The 18,102-nt window shown below is 40.7% G+C and overlaps 1 protein-coding gene and 1 long non-coding RNA gene across 2 annotated transcripts; one reads left to right on the top strand and one right to left on the bottom strand.

Moving 5' to 3' along the window:
* Nucleotides 1–266: 266 nt before the first annotated feature.
* On the top strand, nucleotides 267–5,561 carry LOC136440222 (uncharacterized). Its single transcript, XR_010756638.1, has 2 exons — nucleotides 267–2,249; nucleotides 2,299–5,561. It is a non-coding gene; the product is annotated as an uncharacterized lncRNA (long non-coding RNA).
* Nucleotides 5,562–6,061: 500 nt separating this feature from the next.
* On the bottom strand, nucleotides 6,062–18,030 carry LOC136440221 (E3 ubiquitin-protein ligase ZNF598-like). Its single transcript, XM_066436115.1, has 8 exons — nucleotides 17,684–18,030; nucleotides 17,449–17,561; nucleotides 16,131–16,260; nucleotides 14,739–14,950; nucleotides 10,891–11,123; nucleotides 9,797–9,887; nucleotides 8,987–9,292; nucleotides 6,062–8,383 (listed from the first exon to the last, which is right to left on the bottom strand). The coding sequence occupies exons 1-8, from the start codon at nucleotides 17,885–17,887 to the stop codon at nucleotides 6,730–6,732; spliced, it is 2,943 nt and encodes a 980-aa protein (XP_066292212.1). The 5' UTR covers nucleotides 17,888–18,030; the 3' UTR covers nucleotides 6,062–6,729.
* Between the last annotated feature and the right edge of the window lie 72 nt (nucleotides 18,031–18,102).

Genomic DNA, 18,102 nt, shown 5'->3' with positions numbered 1-18,102 from the left:
AGGAGCCCCTGTATTGACCAATGGCATTATTATGCATCTGTCCCTAAAATATTAGCTTTGTACATTGGATCGTTAGCGAGGAAAACCCACTTTTGTAAAAAGGGGCGTGGCCCTGTAATTGTTGATGACGTCATCATGACGTCATAAAAATTTGCATAAATTATTGTCTTGCACAGAGGTACTTGGAGAAAAAAAATCAAGAGCCACAAGTAACACTGTATAGTATTTTCAAGACATCCCAGAAGTGCTGCCGCATGCCTGAATAATCTCTTGTCGCTTCTGGCAGCTGCTTTTTCTATTCTTAGGTTGTGTCCCCTAGCTTCTGATTATACTTCAACTTCAACTTATTGAACCCCCAGATAACCCCGCGAGGGGCAAAGAAGGGGGGGGGGGGAGGAGGTCCCAGGCTAAGGCGGGCAGGCCTCCAGCCTGGCGCGGAAAGACTCAACGGTGGGAGCCGTAACAACCGCGCCATATAGCAGGTGTGTTATGAATGGAGAAGAAGAGGAGTATTCCGATCTTCAAAAGCAGCTGTGTTATGTATGGAGAAGAAGAGGAGTATTCCGATCTTCAATAGCAGCTGTGTTATGTATGGAGAAGAAGAGGAGTATTCAAATCTTCAATCGGGTATGGTGCGGGGGAAGTATGAATATTTGTAAGAGTCTGTTCGGGCGTAAAGTGGTTGAAATTTGAGCGTGTGGCTTCCCCGGGTGCGCCCCTGAGCTGGTTTCAGTAGACTATCGGTATTGATATTGATGTGGTTATTAACTAGCTTATAGAAAAAGGTGAGGCGGGCGTTCCTCCTCCTTTCAGAGAGAAGGGTCCACTGCAGGTCATTGAGTATATACCTCAACTATATTGTTGATATCACACTTTCCATGATTGTATTTGTAAGTGTAATTCGTTGATTACGTGCACGAATATCTTCCCAACGACTGCTAAATGGTTTGCCTCCCTGGCATTGATCGATGTGTGGTTGCGCAAGTTGATTTAGATATCGACCATATCTAGAATTCCCAGGTCCTTTTGCTATTTGTTGCCCATGGTCTAAGAGAATATAATTGTTCAATTAATTTGCCTAAAAATGTCAGAAATGGCACGGGTGAAAGTCTTTTATTGACGCTGATCAGTGTACGTTTCGTAATGTAAAAGTATGATTGTTCTACGACGTCGACAAAGCACATGTCGTTCTATGACGTATCAAAGAACCACCAACATGACAACACATTTTGTTTAGCGTCGTTCGAGAAGTGCAGCTCCAATGCACTATACTAAGCTTTATCTTCAATTTTTGACATCTTGTGTACAAGAAGAAGCTATATTAGATGTGCCCATTGTAAAAAAAAATGTGTTATGAGTCAAACTGAAGAGGATGCGTATTCCTGTGTAAGAGAGAAGAGGAAAATCCCGATATTTAATTGTAGGCATCTTATGTGTGGGAAAGACGAAAAGCATCCCAATCTTCGATGGCAGCTGTGTTATGCATGGAGAAGAAGCATTCTTATCTTCAGTAGCAGGTGTGTTATGTGTCGAGAAGAAGAGGAGTATTCCGATCTTCAATAGCAGCTGTGTTATGTATGGAGAAGAAGAGGAGTATTCAAATCTTCAATAGCAGGTGTGTTATGAATGGAGAAGAAGAGGAGTATTCCGATCTTCAAAAGCAGCTGTGTTATGTATGGAGAAGAAGAGGAGTATTCCGATCTTCAATAGCAGCTGTGTTATGTTTGGAGAAGAAGAGGAGTATTCCGATCTTCGATAGCAGCTGTGTTATGTATGGAGAAGAAGAGGAGTATTCCGATCTTCAATAGCAGCTGTGTTATGTATGGAAAAGAAGAGGAGTATTCAAATCTTCAATAGCAGGTGTGCTATGTATGGAGAAGAAGAGGAGTGTTCCGATCTTCCATAGCAGATGCGTTATGTATGGAGAAAAAGAGTAGTATGCCGATCTTCAATAGCAGCTGTGTTATGTATGGAGAAGAATAGGAGTATTCCGATCTTCAATAGCAGCTGTGTTATGTATGGAAAAGAAGAGGAGTATTCAAATCTTCAAAAGCAGCTATGTTATGTATGGAGAAGAGGAGTATTCCGATCTTCAATAGCAGCTGTGTTATGTATGGAAAAGAATAGGAGTATTCAAATCTTCAATAGCAGGTGTGCTATGTATGGAGAAGAAGAGGAGTATTCCGATCTTACATAGTAGCTGTGTTATGTTTGGAGAAGAAGAGGAGTATTCAAATCTTCAATAGCAGGTGTGTTATGTATGGAGAAGAAGAGGAGTATTCCGATCTTCAAATGAAGCTGTGTTATGTATGGAGAAGAAGAGGAGTATTCCGATCTTCAAATGCAGCTGTGTTATGTTTGGAGAAGAAGAGGAGTATTCCGATCTTCAAATGCAGCTGAGTTATGTTTGGAGAAGAAGAGGAGTATTCCGATCTTACATAGTAGCTGTGTTATGTTTGGTGAAGAAGAGGAGTATTCAAATCTTCAATAGCAGGTGTGCTATGTATGGAGAAGAAGAGGAGTATTCAAATCTTCAATAGCAGGTGTGTTATGTATGGAGAAGAAGAGGAGTATTCCGATCTTCAAATGCAGCTGTGTTATGTATGGAGAAGAAGAGGAGTATTCCAATCTTCAATAGCAGGTGTGCTATGTATGGAGAAGAAGAGGAGTGTTCCGATCTTCAAATGCAGCTGTGTTATGTTTGGAGAAGAAGAGGAGTATTCCGATCTTCAAATGCAGCTGAGTTATGTTTGGAGAAGAAGAGGAGTATTCCGATCTTACATAGTAGCTGTGTTATGTTTGGAGAAGAAGAGGAGTATTCAAATCTTCAATAGCAGGTGTGCTATGTATGGAGAAGAAGAGGAGTATTCAAATCTTCAATAGCAGGTGTGTTATGTATGGAGAAGAAGAGGAGTATTCCGATCTTCAAATGCAGCTGTGTTATGTTTGGAGAAGAAGAGGAGTATTCAAATCTTCAATAGCAGGTGTGCTATGTATGGAGAAGAAGAGGAGTGTTCCGATCTTCAAATGCAGCTGTGTTATGTTTGGAGAAGAAGAGGAGTATTCCGATCTTCAAATGCAGCTGAGTTATGTTTGGAGAAGAAGAGGAGTATTCCGATCTTACATAGTAGCTGTGTTATGTTTGGAGAAGAAGAGGAGTATTCAAATCTTCAATAGCAGGTGTGCTATGTATGGAGAAGAAGAGGAGTATTCAAATCTTCAATAGCAGGTGTGTTATGTATGGAGAAGAAGAGGAGTATTCCGATCTTCAAATGCAGCTGTGTTATGTATGGAGAAGAAGAGGAGTATTCCAATCTTCAATAGTAGCTGTGTTATGTTTGGAGAAGAAGAGGAGTATTCAAATCTTCAATAGCAGGTGTGCTATGTATGGAGAAGAAGAGGAGTATTCAAATCTTCAATAGCAGGTGTGTTATGTATGGAGAAGAAGAGGAGTATTCCGATCTTCAAATGCAGCTGTGTTATGTATGGAGAAGAAGAGGAGTATTCCAATCTTCAATAGCAGCTGTGTTATGTATGGAAAAGAAGAGGAGTATTCAAATCTTCAATAGCAGGTGTGCTATGTATGGAGAAGAAGAGGAGTGTTCCGATCTTCCATAGCAGATGCGTTATGTATGGAGAAAAAGAGCAGTATGCCGATCTTCAATAGCAGCTGTGTTATGTATGGAGAAGAAGAGGAGTATTCCGATCTTCAATAGCAGCTGTGTTATGTATGGAGAAGAAGAGGAGTATCCCGATCTTCAAAAGCAGCTATGTTATGTATGGAGAAGAGGAGTATTCCGATCTTCAAAAGCAGCTGTGTTATGTATGGAAAAGAGGAGTATTCCGATCTTCAGTAGCAGCTGTGTTATGTATGGGGAAGAAGAGGAGTATTCCGATCTTCAATAGCAGCTGTGTTATGTTTGGAGAAGAAGAGGAGTATCCCGATCTTCAAAAGCAGCTGTGTTATGTATGGAGAAGAAGAGGAGTATTCCGATCTTCGAAAGCAGCTGTGTTATGAATGGAGAAGAAGAGGAGTATCCCGATCTTCAAAAGCAGCTATGTTATGTATGGAGAAGAGGAGTATTCCGATCTTCAGTAGCAGCTGTGTTATGTATGGGGAAGAAGAGGAGTATTCCGATCTTCAATAGCAGCTGTGTTATGTTTGGAGAAGAAGAGGAGTATCCCGATCTTCAAAAGCAGCTGTGTTATGTATGGAGAAGAAGAGGAGTATTCCGATCTTCGAAAGCAGCTGTGTTATGAATGGAGAAGAAGAGGAGTATCCCGATCTTCAATAGCAGCTGTGTTATGTTTGGAGAAGAAGAGGAGTATTCCGATCTTCAATAGTAGCTCTGTTATGTTTGGAGAAGAAGAGGAGTATTCCGATCTTCAATAGCAGCTGTGTTATGTATGGAGAAGAAGAGGAGTATCCCGATCTTCAATAGCAGCTGTGTTATGTTTGGAGAAGAAGAGGAGTATCCCGATCTTCAAAAGCAGCTGTGTTATGTTTGGAGGAGAAGAGGAGTATCCCGATCTTCAAAAGCAGATGTGTTATGTATGGGGAAGAAGAGGAGTACTTCGTTTTTAATAGCTGTAAAATTTTACATTAATTGCATTTGTAAAAATCCCAACGTTTCGCATCATTGAACCAACATCCATAGGCGTTTGCAGATTGTTTAGTTCACGTACTCGCACGTTTTCTTGTTTTTTACGTTGATGAGATTGCATATTAGTCGTTACCCGTGTTGAAATTCTAATAGATGATTAATATATATATTGTTGACTTTTGTACGTAAGTTAAAAATCCCAGAGAACTTAATTTATTGTTTGGCTCGAAGGCTCTGGTACACGTCCCCTATTTTTTGCCTTCGTATTTCGGAGGTTTTTTTAGGGGTTGCGTGGCTGGCAAACAACACAAAGTTGTGCAAATTCACTGTAGATAGAGAAATTATTTAAAAAAATTGCGTTTCAACAAAGTGTTGTTGTTACGATTAATCTGAACGTTGTGTTTGATGTCACTTCGAATTTGCCGTACAATCGTTTTGATTTGTCGAATTTCGTTTCGACTACTAGCACTGTTAAATCTCACAGGTTTTTATCATTTGGGATTATCTTACATTTGGTTTTGTTTCGAAAGTTCGTGTGCGATTACTAAAAAATGTAAAATACGTTTCCGTTTCGGTCCAGTTTTGAACTTTTAATTTCTGGACATTTTTCATTAAATTACTGTAATATGTTACACATTATTTTCTGTTTCGGACCAATTTTTGTCCGTAGGAATTGTCCTACATTTTGGGTTCAGATACGAAAGGTTTTGATGGATTCATTTCGGTCCAGTTTTGGCCCCTTATTTCTGTACGTTCTGAAATGTTACACACGTTTCTGTTTCGGCCGAGATTTTAACGGTAGGAATTGTCCTACGTTTATTGAGTTTGTTTACGAAAGGTTTTATGCGATTCCTAACGTTTCTGTTTCGGTCCAGTTTTACCCCTCATTTCTTTGCGTTTCGACACTTCTGGATTAAAGTTGTGCACTTGCGGTGTCCCGGAGCACACGCCCAACTACACACGTGTCTGTGTATTTATTTAATGTACTGTGAGTACTAGTATGTAAGTCCTTGGGGAGTGAAAGAGGAACGTATGCGTACAAGGGGTGATACGGAAACTATTGTAATAGCTTTCTGTTGAACGATAGAACGTTTACGTCACAGGGACACCAGCATGGAGACAGGCGCAGCTATTTGCATTTCAGTGAATCGTAGCTCAAGTGTTTTCGGACATCTAGAGATCCTCTGATCCTCTAGCATTCATAAGTAGCCATTTGGCACGCCATTCCCTATTGGTTGCAGAGTTAGGGAGCAGGGAGAAGGTTTAAACCCACATCCTATCAAGTGTGTATATAACTAACAGAAGAGAATACCGGAGGTATACATAAAAACTTGCCGATAACATTAAAATGCCGTGCACGCTTGAGCTACCGTCCATTGAAATGCAAACAGCCTCTCAAGGAGGTTAAAATAGTTGGATTGAATGCATAAGCCATATTAAGAAGTAGGCAAAACGCGTCTGTAACAATTTCCTTTTCATTTCATGTCCTCAAAGAAGCACAAGAAAGATAACAAAGACACGATTATTCCTTAGCCTATTGTTCAGAAGATGTAGCCAATAGCTATCACAAATTCTCTTCAAACCAAACACAAATATGCAGAGTGCATGTTTTAAACTTCTTCAGTTTTAAACATCTGGCAGTATTTTGTTTTGCCCTCTAGTGATTTCACATGTTTTCAGTTATGGCATTAATTTTGTATCCGTACAACATGGACTTTGCTGTTCTAATTTATTTTTGAGTACCACAAGGAAGCAATCTGGGCCCTCTCATAACAAAATTGTTTTAAACCAGTTTCATGTCAAGGTTTTTTGACATTTAACATTCAGTTTAACTTGGAGGAATTGTCTAAACAGAAGCAAGAACGTTAAGTCTTCAAAGAATGTGAAACAAACTAGCGATTCAACTTTCTATAGATAACTTGCAGCAGCTAGTCTGAGTCTCTCTTACTCAAGGTACTAAATATCATCAAAAATTTCTATTATGCAGAACGTACAAATGTACAGCTGAGTTGATAAAGTATTGCATGTATCATACAGTCTCCTTTTCTTCTTTTATAGCAATCTAACTTAATCATATTTAGTGTACAAACAACAGTTTTATCATTGTCTACAGAGGTAAAGACAGTTACATTTTCTTCCATGCTGATGTCTTCTTTGTGCCAAAAGGTTCTCCCAGAGATGGGAAGTCCTGAATCAGACCAGGAGGAGGTAGAACAGACGACAGGGCTGGGAAATCGTCCTCCAGGCTATGTTTCTGCGTGTGTGTACTGAAGTCACCGTTCTTGACTATCTGAAGACACGTCGGACACGACAAACACTGCGAGCTGATGTCGCAGCTCCCCTGCCGACCGCTCGCCGTGACTGTCTGCCACAGTTCTTGCTGTTTGTGAGCGTCGGGCAGCAGCACGAGAAGTTCGACGAAGATCGCGGAGAAACTTTTCTGGAACAGTTTGCAGCAGATTGTGTAGTATTCAGACGCCGGCAGTGCCCCCTGGCGAAACTTTCTGGAAAAGTCCTTGAACTGCCCGATTTTGTCGTTCCCTTTCAAACACTCCATGATGGAGGACATGAGCTGATGGTTGCGTTGCTGGAAGTCATCTGGCTGGATGTACGGTCCAGGATCTACTGGAGGGAGTGGAAGGGGAGAAGGGGCAAGGGGTTCAGGACTGGTGTGCGGTTGGAACCCTGGGGGAGCTTTTGTGACAGACGAAGCTGGAACTTGCACCTGAATAAGTGAGTCTGCAAGCTGAGACAGACCCGGAGGGGGCCCCGCCCCTTGGGAAGGTGTTTTCCCCAAATCACGGTAGACTGCCGAGATTTCTTCCTTGGGTAGCGTTGTACTGAAGTAGGCACTTGAGATGTCTGAGCCGAGACTGGGGAAGTCCACGTCACTAAAAGACGGCATGTCACTAAAAGACGGGGCATCAACTTCCTCACCCTCCCCGCCTTGTGTATTGTTACCGTCTCCTCTTTGAGTATTATCTTCAGATAGCAGAGTGGTTGGCTTTGCTGACTCTGCGGTATTATTCCGGCTATCCCCATATTCTGACACCAAAGTAGTAGTAGGGCCAATGGCTTCTTTCAAATCGTTCGTAACTTCATTCATACTCTCCATTTTTCCCTTTTCATCTTCCTCCCCACTTCCACCACCTTTATTTTTCTTTCTCTTCTTCTTCTTTTTCTTAGCCGTCCCTTCAGATACCTTTTCTTCAGCTTTTTGTTCTTTTACCTGTACAGAACTTTTCTTTTTGCTCACTGATTCCTCGGCAGCTAAAGAGGACCACTTTGAGCCACCTTGTGTTTTTGTCTGTGCCTGTTTCTTCGTCCACTGCGGAGTGGCTTTTGGTTTTGCGGGGGCTAGCGCGGGAAAGTCGTCTTGCGTTGGTGGTGCCTGAGAAACGGTGCGTCTGTTCACGTTTTCCTTGTCCTGCGTTGGCACTACCTGCACTTTGCTCCACGGAACGTAGTTTGCTGCTAAAGCTGGGTAGTCCTCCTCTTGAGACGGAACTTGTTTCGGCGCTGTTTTACTTTTATTCTGGGTCACGTTGTTTCCCGAGGGTGGTCGTCTTTCTGGTAAAGCTGCCCGAACGGGATTGCTCCGTTTTTTGAGAGTCTGCAGAGGTGGAAAGTCTTGGGCTAGTCTTTGGGTCGCTGACACCGCTGGAGTTGGCTCAGACCCCATCCACCTTCCTGTCGGGGGAGCCACAGGATTCGCCTTTTTCTGGTTAGCACCGAGCTGAGGAAAATCCTCCTCGTTTAAGGTCCCATTCTTCACAGACCTGACAGGAAAAAAAATGACAAACAATCAAATATGTATTAAATATCAAATACTATATCAGAGTTTATCAGTTGAAAATTTGGGTAAGTTTAATTTTTGCGTTGGCAATTGGAGTTCAGCTTTGATTCAGAATGACTTCTACCAACACAGATGAACTTTCAAGTGAAAATTAAACACGAAATGTACATATAAATGTGTCATCCCTTGTGAAGAAGTTAACAAAGTCAACAACCTACATTTTTCTCATACTAAGACAATAAAAAAACTCATTTTACAAACATTTGCAGGGATAAAATGAAAGGAAATTGTCAAAAAAGGTCAATGAATATTGGTAAAAACATCATACCTAAGGCTATTGTGTAGTTTACAATAATAACTGTTCAACCTTTGTCAGTCATAGAAATACACATACTTTATTGACACAAGAAAAATACAGGGGCTTTCTTATTACATGTAGGTGTTTACAACTACATAAAGTATAAATAAACAAGATTCATATTTACAATCACATACAAAGAAGCTTGGGCTGTAGCTTGGGCTGTAGACATATACAATTTGTATGTAGTTAGCTAACTTGTAAAGCTACAAGAGTTGAGGAAGCTACCTCTTGAAGTTGTGGCCCACCCTCATGGCCATACTCTGTTGTGTTGTCTGGTTGGTCTGCTGTGAAGTAAGACTGCTAGCCACTGCTTTGAGCGACGGAAAATCTTCTGAATTGTCGAAAAGCGAGCCCTGGTTGGTCCCTGCTTCTCCGAGAGATGGAAAGTCATCCGGTTTAACGGCGGGGGCAGCAGAGAGTTCCTCCTTCTTTTCTTCCTCGCGGTTCGCAGACTCGTATTGCAGAGATGCCTTCATGGCGGCGGCAAGCATTGCCTTTTCCCTTTGGTCTGCCTGCTCCCTTTTGTCATCCCTACAAAGATTAATGAAGTTTTAACCCTTTGATTTTAACTCTGACCTAGGATAAGGCCACATTCCTTTCATTACAATCATGGATTAAATAATTCCTCTGGGCATCGCAAAGGAACTGATGCGAGCGTGAAAAGAAAAAAAAAAGTTGAAGATGAAAACTAATCTGCGTACATATGTCATTCATATATATATATATTTATATACACATAATGTAATCAAGTCAATGTGGCCTTACCAATATAACACTAGCGCCATACTGCGGGAGAACTTATTAGTATCATGCTGATTTCTTCTTTACAATTAATTTGCCACCCTCCATGTCATCTTTGACTGATGCCCATTCCCCTCAAAAAGAACCCAGTCACTGAGTGCAATGATATGTTTAACAGTTAAACTAACATTTCTGCAAAGAGGAAAGTATATATGTGTATAACAACTACTTCAAAGTTGCCATTTTATAATAAACATAGCAGATAAAAGCTGTGTTAGGAAGTGGGAACCTTACCTTTCTTGTGCTTGTCCTTGTCCTCTTCTGTTTCTCCTGCCTGGATGCTGGTTAGAATTGACGTCATCATAGTCTTCTCTACTCACCGTACCTACAGGCACACATGGGAGAAAGAGCACGGTTGGTTAGAACTTAGATGCACTCAGATGGGGGTGGGGGCACTGACAAATATCATACTATTCACCATCATAAACATTCTTTTAAATCAAATATTCCTGTTCTTCATGTACATGCTTGAAACCAGCAATAAGATAATATCTGTCCATCTCTTATTGTAGTACATGTATGTGAAAGTGGTTTTTACAATGCACAACACTTTACAATACAGTTGTCTAAAGGCTTTGTAAAATGGTGAAATTTAATATCAATAGGCCCCCATAACAGTATCTATCTTGAAGCAAATTGTGTTATTAATTAAAACCGAATTCCCCAAAGAAAGCAAAGTTCTTGAAATAACTTCTAACTTGTTCATTACGCTGTATCTGCGGATCCAAGCCTGTGGAACTGTCTAAAAGTTTTCTCACAGAAAAGGAACCCAACCTCACTCGTCCCATCCCTAAGAAGCCTCTCTGCTATGCCAAGGAACCAGCGGGAAGTTTTTGAATTACTTTCAACTTGATAGTGCTATATCAATGGCTCCACTCCCGAGGCACTGCCAAAAAAATATGAAAATGAACCAACCTCGTCCCCTCCCTGTGTAGCAACTCTGCCTGCCAGCCAGACCAGTTGAACGTTTTTGAAATACCTTTAAATTGATTCTTAATGAGATATCTATATATAGACATATCAACCCCATATATTAGAGGCTCCAACTCTCTAGTACTGCCAAAAAATTGTTCTCACAGAAAGGAAATCCGACCTCTCTCGTCCCCTAAATCCCTAAGAAGCCTTTCTGCCAAGAAACCAACAGGTAGTTTTCGAATTACCTTTGACTTGATCATTAGTGCTATATCAATGGGGCACCCCTGCGAGCCACTATGTGGAAGGACCAGCTGGAAGTTTTTGAAATACAATTGTATTTTGAACTTGGGCATGGTGCTATTTCAGAGGCTCCATCCCCGAGGCACTGCCAAAAAATATGAAAAGAAACCCACCTCGTCCCCTGCCTGTGTAGCCACTCTGCCGCGGGACTAACTGGAAGTTCATGTCCAGCTGTCTGGCCTGGCGTGCCTGCGCCTTACTCAGCTTCTTCAGGTGCACAGCCGCCTGGTGAGCTTTTAGGTCGATGTTCGTGGAAAACACCGAGGTGAACTTCTCCTCGCGACACTCATCCTCCTCGCACAGGAAGTGGGCATCACGGAAGTGGTTACGAAGCACGTCGTAGTCACTGAAGAAGAAAAACAAGGTGGCCTCGTGGTTAGGGTTGTTGACTCGGAATCTAAAGTTGACTTGGGTTTAAATCCCCCCGTAGCACTAGTAGTAGGCACTGATGTTGTACCCTTGGGAATGGCACTTTAACACCCGGTCATATTTCAAACTCAGGTGGAAATGAGTACCTACTCTCATCTCCCAAATAAACGTACCGGTACGTTTATTTTTTTCAGCCTCAAAATCCACCCAGTACGTTCTTATTTTGGACGGTACGTTTATTATTTTTTTGAAAATTTGAGTTTTGCTAACCTGGGATCCTCTTAAAATTCAAAGTTTGGGTTCTCCTGCCAATATTTCCCCGGCATTTTTGCTCATAATTCGTTATTTTCCGGCCAAGCGGCGTTGATTTCCATGCCGCTATGACCCGGCCTTTGTGAAATCCTGGCGGAACTCGTAACGTATCGGTCGATCTCTATAACACTTCAAAGTCAACGTTGTTATTGGGCGAAAATAAGACGCCACACTGACGTTTTGAAATGCAATTCTTTTTATATGAACAACTTTAATAGTGTCATAACATCGTAAACCAAAGCATGTTGACCAGAAACAAATATGTGTCAGCGGCGCAAAGTGTTTCAAGTAACGTTACGCATGTAATACATTACTCTACTCACGTGAGATCAAACCTCCTTGGTGAGAAACAGTCTTTCCCAAAATGAAAATATAAAAATAACACCACAAAAAAACGTGTCTTAGCATCAAAAACTTTATCATTACTTTGAAAGTATATCAAAACATTTCAATCCTACCGCAAACATGAAAATTTTGCCCTTCGAAAAGCGCCACAGTAACGCACCCGGCAGTGACAGTCCGTGGGAATGTTTTGTTTTGGAAGATCTCACTTTCAAGAAGGGGAAACAAGTCTTTTTGATCTACAAATAAAACTCCTTCGCCTTTGTCAGAAATGTATTTTGCAGTTTTACAAAAATACTTTAAATACCTTAGTCTATATAAAAAATTAGTTGCAATCTAGTCACCATTTTTATCACTGAAAAATGCTTGAAAGAAGATCACACCCCGACAGAAAGAATGCCGGAGGTTTCTAAGAACATGAGTGTACGTTCTGTTAGCCCCGCCCCTTTCTGTCTGTGGCGCCGCCACTGTCTGAAGCTCATTCTTTCATGTACCATGAGAACCCTGTAGTTTGTGGCAACATTGTAACAAGCCTTCAGGTTTCTCACAAATTTCTTGACAATTTAGTTTCTCAAAATGATACATACAAGGGTAATTTTTAGATTCTAAATTATTTGGATTGCAACAACAAAATCCAAGAACATTATATAATATTGTCCTTGATATTATATGATATTAAATGTCCTTGACACAACACAATGATTTGTGGCATGTACAGTAATGTTTACAAATGTTTCTATATGGAAGGCATAGAAGATAAATGGCAAGTTGGGAAAGACAAATAGTTACATCATATACATGTGAAAAAATGTCTCTATCATGACTTTTACAAAATATAAGTTAATACCTGTGATGACAATATATTCAGGATATTGTAATTTTCTGTTCATCTTGTAAATGTTCATACATTTGTATAGAAAAAGAGTAGACTTTCAAAGTGTTGCCCATCCAAGTGAACTGAGAAGTGATTATATGTCAGTATATACAACAATTTACTTGCTTCAAGTTCCAAGCAGAAAATGCATGTACCGGTATCAATGATCATGTACATTTTAACTTGTTTTATTTTATTTTAACTTGTTTAATTATTATTTTAACTTGTTGAATTTGAAGCACCGTTGGCCCCCGGTTAGGGGTCATAGCGGGGAACCTATGCCCAATTTTTTATACATTGCTACTACAGTATATCTTTTTGAAGTGGCAAATAATAATTTATAATTTGAACAAGATGTGTACACTGTCAGTTATTCTGTTCAATAGTTATACACTTAATTGGTATGGTCCTCAGACAGGCATAAATAGTCAATAAATGAATAAAGAGAACCTGCTAATCATCTTCTTTCCCTTGGACAGAAGTAGCATGGACACAGTTTATCTGTAAATTTGGTCAATTTCCGGGGGGTATGTTTATTCCGGGGGGTACGTTTATTAGATTTTGAAGATTTGTCCAGGGGGTATGTTTATTCCGGGGGGTATGTTTATTTGGGAGATGAGAGTAGTTTGGTTAGGGATGTTTTCTCTGAAGGGACGTAAAGTCGGAGGTCCCATGTCCCAAGGAGAGCCACACCTCGAGCATGTTTTTAAAAGATCATACCATGGCCACATTTCCTGAAAAAGATCCCGGTATTAGTAACTATTAGTATGAGTGGATTAAACCATACAGTCTGGTCTTACGCAGCTTGCACCTACTGTAAAAAACTGATGTGTTGCCTCTAAACATGGTTTACTGGTTATGGGAGACAAACAAACAAACAAACAATTGACATTTCAATTCTGTACTGTCCACACTGATTGGGAAATCATTATGTAGGCACAAGCCAACTAACTTCCAAACTTACCATGATTATACCTGAAATACAACATACACGAAATGTTACTTGTTGATATCATAAGCTTTAGTAAATACTGTAAATTCATTGCTACCTTGTCCCCCCAACAACCGGGAGGTCAAGGGACTCGGTAGGTAGGTAACGTAACATGACCAATTAACGTCCGATTTATTCAAAACGTATTTATCTTAAAACCGCGCGGACAGAGCCAAATTTTAAACCCGTGGGCAGAAATATCAGCTCTTCTAAAAAGAAAATGCATAGTCTGTAAATGTTTCTCCGCCTATTTGACGCCGTGCGAGCATGTATTTATACTGAGGTATATGATGAAGAATTGTGCTAGGGTAACCCATTATCATCCACTTCAGTCTTTTCCCTTCTAGCGCTATGCTTGAAGAACATAGACCAGAAAAAAATGCACAGTAACTGTCCAAAGTAGTCTACAGACAAATGGTAGTAAAATCACCATGTCTGTCCCGCCACTTGCTTAACGCGATGGAAAAAAATGTTTATCGGTGAATTTCCCCGACATGCGCGGCACGTGGCGTTCACGTGGTAAACGCATGGCCATATTACGTGTGACGCTTCCGTGCAACTTGTTGTTACTGGTTCAGGAGTTTATTCTGTTACTAGTATGTCGCTGGACGTAAACCTTTTTCATTGTTTTGTATAATAGAGAGAGATGGCAAAGGATCATACTTATGACGTTCTTTATTGCTCATGAGAACAGGCTTTGGCATAATACACCGCGACATGTGGACATGAGCCAAACCGGACGTAAATAGGTTCTACACATAAATAGGTCATGTTACGTTAGGTAGGTAAATTCATTCATTTTTGTGGGGATTTAATTCGCAGAAAGGAGGTTTTAACCATGTTTTTGGTTTGCGTTTGAAACAAATTTGTAGTAAAGTAAGTAAATTGAATGTAGCAATGCAAATTAGAAATGCATTTTTGTGGCAGTATGTACGTAGTGAAGAGGTCACTGCGATAACAATATAAAATAAAGACGCCGGGAACATTAAGTGTTTCTAATGTCAGTTTCTACTTAAGGATAAGGATCAGTGAATCCAAGCAACTTGTGGATGCCATTGTGAGGATGTACATACCTGTAATACTGGTTACTCCCATTGGTGTCACATACGTGACAGTAGTAGTGGTCCGTACGCAGATGTCTGAGAAGGCTGTCGTTGTCCACATACCGCTCATCGCAAAACTCGCACAGGGGGTGGCCACGGTACGACTTGTCGTTCTTATCTCCGATCCGACGATGCTCTGCCAGCTCTTTCCTGCTGTAGGTCTTACGCTCCCAGGAAAAGATCTGGAACAAACAGAAGCACTAAATCATCAGCAGGGATATTTTCTAAACAGGGGCACTAGTTCTAGTAGTAGCCAGGCTATTACTACTAATGTCCCTGGACAACCTGCACTAAGAAAAACCAAAGAAATTAGATGCCTTCTTTTGCAGCTGGATGCCCAAAGGATGCCCTGTTTTCAAGGTAATAACATAACACATGTACATGTGTTTCCAACACACACACACTAGTACTGTCACTGTTTTCTTCCTCATACCAAATAATGGAACAGCATGTAACCAAGCTACCAGGGTAATTGTTAATCCATAGAGCCCATTGGGGAACTCTCTTGGTGTGGACTTGTGAAACAGAGCCACTTAGAAGCACTGGGACCCCAGTATACTGGATACTTCTACTATACTACTACTACCATCCGACATGCACTGAGACAGGCCATCATTATTTTTCAGTGTCTCTAGTCTGTTGTTTTCCAATATAAACGGCTTGAAATACTGGGTGCACGTTCACCTTTGTGAACCAAAAATGGAGCTACGGTATGCATCTTATTATTGACTGTGGGTGCACCAGTCAACCAAGACATTTTTGTAGGCTATAGATTTTCAGATTGAGTATGACGGTAGGGTTTGGAAACATGTTTTGCTGATATTCTACTTTATCTTATGTTGTGCACCGGTGCATTCAAATTTTTTCTGTGCACCTAATTTTTAGGTTATGTGTCAGGGCTCGAAATAGTGGGTGCATGTGCACCCAGTGCACCCAAAATTGGAGCTGTGCACCTAATTTTTGACTGTGGGTGCACTGGTGCACCTACATATTTTTGTAGCCTATAGGGTTAAGGTACTATTGTGCACTAGTATACAGAAAATTCTTGAAATGTAAGTATAAAAAGCAGCATGATAACTTTTTGCTGTACTTTATTTAATGTATTATTTGTTTGAAATTTTAAAGTTAGCTATAGAATTATTGAAGTTCTTAAGAAAGGCAGCAGCGTTAAACTTTGTAATTATGTTCAGAAGAACATTCAACTTAAGTTTATTTTATCTGGTGCACCCAAAATTCTTTCTGTGTACCCAATTTTTTGAGTTGGGTGCACCAGTGCACCTATTCCCAAAGATGAATTTCGAGCCCTGTGTGTACCAGTGCACTTATTCCCCGAAACGAATTTCTAGCCCTGTAATGTTTTACCTGTAGGTGTTCGCTGCAGAGATCGCAGTAGAACAGCTCATGTTCTTTCCGCATGTGTTTGCTCAGCTGAGGAAAAGTGCGGAAGGTCGGCTTCTCAGGACATTCCTTACACATGTGCTCCAGCAGTTCCCTAGAGTCGAGAGAAAACACAACAAAAAATTCAAATTAATGTAGGTAATGGGTGGTAGTTGTTACTTTCCCTAAAGTGCTGCAGTGAGAAGATGAAGTTAGGGAGACGATGGACGGCCGCTTACAGGACACAGAGACAAATAATGACGTCTGTACACGTTGAATCTTCAAACTAAAGTTTAGTTACTAAACTGTTTATTTCAAAGATGAGAACGCAATAACGTTGACTTTCCGACGTCGAACGTTCAATCATGTTCTCGTAGGGACGCGTAAAACAGCCGTTATCAATATATATCTACATGTAAGAACGACGATCCACGTAATTCGTTCTACGATTATACTTACGTTAGTTCACATTTCTCACATTAACAGTCAACTTCAACTTGAAGTTGAACTTCAATGGCGATTTTCAACATATTGGCCTAGGACCTTGTTCTTTTGCTGGGGAAATTGCATTTGCATATACCCCAAAATAAACGCCGTCGCCGTTCGGAAGGCCTGCGAAGTAGGCTAAGAATATGTTGGTACAGTAACATATGCTGGCTTCTGATTGGTTGCCAACAATGAAAAAAAAAGGAGATCCTGTCAGCAGTGGAAATATTTGTACTGTTTACAGGGTCATCCTGTCAGCAGTGGAATTTTTCTACTGCTGACAGGATCATCCTGTCAATAGCCACAGACTATATAAGGTATACAAATGTACCTTTAACAGGGGCTGCCTTTTTCAGTCATGCTTCATAATAAATTTTTGTTTCATGTAATACATGTATGTCATCAGAGTGATCAGACCTCTCTGATTTAACGCAATATGTTTTAGGACAATGCTGAATTTATCGTCATCCATTTTAGAGCGCCAGTATTTGGTGAAGTTCGTAATGCATACCCCCCTCCCCATGCAGTCCCCCTTATTATTTTTCAACATATGGTACCCACTATGGACACCACTGCCCAATGTACTAGTACTAGCTTAGCAATTATGTGAATTAGTCACGTTGGAGATAAGTTTTAAGTCTCAATACGCAGCAAGAGAATACCCAAATATAATTTTGCGCAGACAATGGATTGTATAATACTAGTATATAACGTAAAGGAACAGGGGATTGTGGGAGTTTTTGAGTGGGGGAGGGGCAACTTATTTTCTGTGGTATATATTTTACTCGGACTTATATCCATACTGGTAGTTTCATACCTGTATCGTTTCTGTGTGACGTTGTCGGCAAAGTAAATTCCGTGTTTCCTTTCCAAACGCAGGTGTTCAGTTGAAATGGAAGAGAACGTCTGTCTCTTAGTGGTGAACACCACCTGAAAAAAGTTATAACGTTTAGTAATACATAATTTCATTACATCACTTTCAATTTATAATAAAAAGCACTTAAGATTTTATAATTCGAGCCTTAATAGGAGTTGTATCAAAGGAGCTCTACCTTGTCAAGATCTTTTCTACAGACGGCGCAGTAGTTTTGCTGACAGAGCACCCTCATACGTGTGGAACATTTCCAACAGACGGGGTGGTCGCACTCTGCCACCGCCACGATTTCCGTCTCGCCGCAACACAAGAAGCAGGCCCGCTCGCTCTCCTTCCTCGGCCGCTCACTCGGCTTCTTCCCGCTCTCACGTTCACTTGTCATCCTTTCGGTAAGTCTAATTGTCGCTAAAAAACGCTGAGACTGGTTATAAAAGCATTTAAGTTACGTAAGACGGAGAAACACGGTCGATAAAAATTTTTCTTGGGCTGATGAGTCACATGAACTTTGACCTCTTACCTATATACGCATGCGTAGTGCTGTTTTACGGTATTGTTGTAAAATCTTAGCTACACGTTTTGTGATAATGTCGTAAAATC

The sequence above is a fragment of the Branchiostoma lanceolatum genome, chromosome 8 (genome assembly GCF_035083965.1).
Source record: "Branchiostoma lanceolatum isolate klBraLanc5 chromosome 8, klBraLanc5.hap2, whole genome shotgun sequence".
In the NCBI taxonomy this organism is placed as follows: domain Eukaryota; kingdom Metazoa; phylum Chordata; class Leptocardii; order Amphioxiformes; family Branchiostomatidae; genus Branchiostoma; species Branchiostoma lanceolatum.
The sequence above is the reverse complement of the archived record's forward strand: the minus strand, read 5'-3'. Positions and strand labels throughout refer to the sequence as shown.

Excerpts from the sequence above, each read along its gene's own strand:
- LOC136440221 (XM_066436115.1), bottom strand. The coding sequence starts at position 17,887 with ATGACAAGTGAACGTGAGAGCGGGAAGAAGCCGAGTGAGCGGCCGAGG. Across the intron at positions 9,888-10,890 it reads CTACACAGGCAGGGGACGAG|GTACGGTGAGTAGAGAAGAC; the intron begins GTGGGTTTCTTT and ends GTGTGCCTGTAG. Across the intron at positions 8,384-8,986 it reads GTGGGCCACAACTTCAAGAG|GTCTGTGAAGAATGGGACCT; the intron begins GTAGCTTCCTCA and ends TTTTCCTGTCAG.